The sequence below is a fragment of the Nelumbo nucifera genome, chromosome 4, assembly GCF_055504915.1.
Source record: "Nelumbo nucifera cultivar China Antique chromosome 4, China Antique-T2T, whole genome shotgun sequence".
Classification (NCBI taxonomy): domain Eukaryota; kingdom Viridiplantae; phylum Streptophyta; class Magnoliopsida; order Proteales; family Nelumbonaceae; genus Nelumbo; species Nelumbo nucifera.
In genome coordinates, this window is record NC_142652.1 from 10,072,656 (window position 1) to 10,076,149 (window position 3,494).

Sequence of the window (3,494 nt, forward strand, 5' to 3'; positions counted from 1 at the left end):
TAATAATTGCTTTCGATTTTCAGAAAAGGATCAGTAAGGAAATAGAAAATGCTCGATCATATGCTGTCTCTGAATAATGAAATTAAAACTGAACTGAATTACAACACCCCACATAACTAAACCATCGCCTTGCTACAATGGTGGAAATTGCAGAAGGGAAGCATGCATAACTACAACGAACTAGCTAGCTAGAGCTTAGCAACTGAACTCATGTGATCTTGTAGCTGGTCGCTTGGCCAAACCTCTCCCTCCCTGCAAGCAATAATCTATGCTCGACGGAACAAGGGGAGCTTGTGACTTCCCGTAAGAATTCCAACACAGTGCCTGCTGTTGAAAACCTCTAGAACTCGGCGATTGCTCCAACTGGATGTCGACAAGATCAACATCGGTGCAAGGGACTCTGTTGCTGCAGGCGAGATGGATGGGTTGCACCGAGTAAGTTCCGGTGATCTGGTTATACTTGACGCCGGATATGGCCACCGCTTCCGTCTGGTTCCGGCATGATTTCTTGTCACAGTAATACTGGTCGATCGCTATTGGGACCTTCACGTCGGAGACTTGAACGTTGGAAAAAGATAAATTTTTTACGGACCCAATCCCTCCCTGCAACGGATTTGACCAAAACTTAGTTTAGACTATTACTCTCAAATGTCTCAGATGAGTAATAATGCCAGCTTAAGATAGCTCTGAGAATTTTCAACCTGCCATGTTTTGATTCTAACTCCATACAGAGTGTTTTGAATGTTGATATTCTCAACAACGATGCTGGAAACACATGCTACACTTCTGTCTTTCCCTAGCCCTCCTACGCTGTGATTTGGAAGAAATTATGAGGAAGCAAGACAGACGAGAAACAAGATCAAGAATAACGAAATTAATATATATATATATATATATATATATCATTTAGCTGTAAAATTATTAAATCCTTAGCTTGCTACGTTATTAATTTATTTAATTTTAATTTCAATTTATTACCTAATGCCATGGCCGGGGCCACAGTTACTGTGATGGATGTGAATATTAGAACACCCTGTTTGTATGGATACACAGTCATCTCCTGTAAAATTACAACAAAAGAAAAACAGAAATCAAGATTTGATTAACTTGACAGCCCCCGTGTTTTTGCTTAACAAATAAACTCGGTTAGTTAGCTTGAGACACATAAGATCAATTAGGACCATTTGATTTTGGCTCAAGTGGCTGAACTGAATGACTTATTGTTCTGTCCTTCAGTGAATAAGTCAATAAGTCGTTGTGAGCTTCATTGTTTGATTAATATAAGCTAGTCATTTTACTTTATGACTATTTTATCCACAAAAAGACGAAGAAATATCATTTTATTTTTCAGTAAAACCACTTTAGGCTTTCTTGAACGCAACGCCGGTCGCCTTTTGATAACTTGAATCTGCAGTACAGTGAGCTCTGACGAGAATACAATGCAGAAGCCCCTAAGAAACTGCCACGTGTACAGAAGTGGGTCCAGTCAGTTTCTTAGTCCATGGTGAGCGTTAAACTCGTTACCAACTTATGCGGCTCAAAATATTATCAAGTACCAACTTCTGTAGGCAATGGACACAGGACTCACGCATGCATTGATCCTGAAGTAAAGGAACCCCAAGAACCTTCCGACCTTCGGAATCAAGAAAAAGAACTTTTATGTTTATGGAAAGATCAGAAATAATCAAAGAATTAATTACCACACCCAATATTGGAATGTTGAATTTCGACATCTCGCGTATTCTGTAGGTGAATGCCGTCGGTGTTTGGGCTGGTTTCCGGCGAAGAAATTGTAATGTTGTTGATCTTGACCCTGCCGGAACTGTCGAATTTTAGATGGCACTGAGGACTGTTTACAATGGTTATGTCACGAACAGTAACATCGTAACTTGCATAGAACCTCAGAGCCTGAAAAAAAACCCAGAAACTCTGTTATATAACTTAATTTGATCCTTTGAAGATAAGAAAATATGATCTAAATGGGTTCCAAGGAGACATTCTAAACTTGAAAGCCAAAAGATTGAGTGGGGAGGAGGACTTCTTATTCTTACAGTTGGTTTTATATCTGGAATATATTTGGATCTCTTCTGCAAAAAGAAAAAGATGAACAGAAAACTGGTGTTATTCTTGTTTTAATTTTCTACGTTGTTGATGCCAGTGGAGGAAGTTGTGTTTGCTAACCTGAATGTAGTTGACTTGGGAGAGACTCCACCAAGCTGAACCTTGGCCATCAACAGTTCCAGTTCCTTGGATTGTGAAGTTGTGTACCCACTTGAAGTTTATCCATTGAAATAAACTGGATTTTGACCAGGCACTTATCTGTGGAGGAGCTAAGAGAGTCCCATCTATCTGTATTAATTCCAAACAGGTCAGATTCCTCTGTTTCTCTTTTGTCTTGTTTAGTTGTTTAGCTTTCCTAGGGGGGAGATAGAGAATGGATAATAAATAAAGGAAACGTAGAGCAGAGCACATTAATTATTTTCCATTTCCCAAGGTTGGATAGGTTGAAGAAAGAATGAAAGATAGAATGCAGACCTGAAGTACAAGATGAGGCATGCAAGGGCCTTGAAGTGTTATTGGTCTGATGAGAAACCTGAATTCTGATGGAATTTCTACTGTGGCAGATGGAACCCTGCATGCAGCTTTCCATGCAGCTTGAAATGCCTGTATTAGAGAGATCACCATACACATGTTAGAACTTAGAAGTAGTTAGAACTCTCTCTCTCTCTCTCTGTCTCTCACCTTGGAATCATCGGAAATTCCATCACCCTTGGCTCCAAATGACAGAATGTCAAAAATGGTTGAGTGGCTCGGATAAGAACCGTAGTAAGGAGCTGGGGCAGGTGCAGGGCCTGGAGCATTGCCACTGTTGTCACTTCTTCTTCTTTGTTTCTGATTCTTGGGACTTCTGCTCTTCATTCTGTGGTTCTTCCTAGCCTCAACTGAAATTGTAGAAAAAGCAATGAATATCATGATCAGGAAAACCAGCAAAAAGAGGAGGGATCTGTTCTTGCTTTTCTTCATTTCTTCAGCCTTCTCTCCTAACAGAGATCATCAACTGTTCTTTGATGAACTTCAGGAGAAATTAACTCTGCCTGGGACAGTGGGAATGAAGAAGGTAGCTAAATGCAGTTTATATATAGAGAGTAAGAGATTGCACAAATAGGGAGGCCGTGGTTTTGAATTGCAAGTACAGGCGTCATTAAGAGTGTTCAAGAGTTCTAATTACAAAATCACCCCTGCATTTCAAAATTTAGTTTTCTGAACTCTGGAATTTGGATAAAACTCTTTCTGCAAATGAGAAGCAAGCTTGACTTCAACCAGTCAAGTATTAACTTAACCATTATCATCATCATAAATTCATACCCATCAGAAAAAAAGGGAAACCATCATCATGATGCATGAAAAATGCTGTCTGAGTCATGGATGATCGATCTCAGCCACTCAAATCTCTGTGCAAGATTTTCTAGCTAGGGGGTAATGGACATGGCTGA

The 3,494-nt window shown here is 39.8% G+C and overlaps 1 protein-coding gene across 1 annotated transcript; it reads right to left on the reverse strand.

Moving 5' to 3' along the window:
- On the reverse strand, positions 1-3,494 carry LOC104591434 (Pectin lyase-like superfamily protein). The gene is made up of 8 exons (XM_010250255.2): positions 2,743-3,494; positions 2,536-2,664; positions 2,182-2,349; positions 2,052-2,087; positions 1,701-1,908; positions 979-1,060; positions 702-810; positions 1-603 (listed from the first exon to the last, which is right to left on the reverse strand). The coding sequence occupies exons 1-8, from the start codon at positions 3,022-3,024 to the stop codon at positions 196-198; spliced, it is 1,422 nt and encodes a 473-aa protein (XP_010248557.1). The 5' UTR covers positions 3,025-3,494; the 3' UTR covers positions 1-195.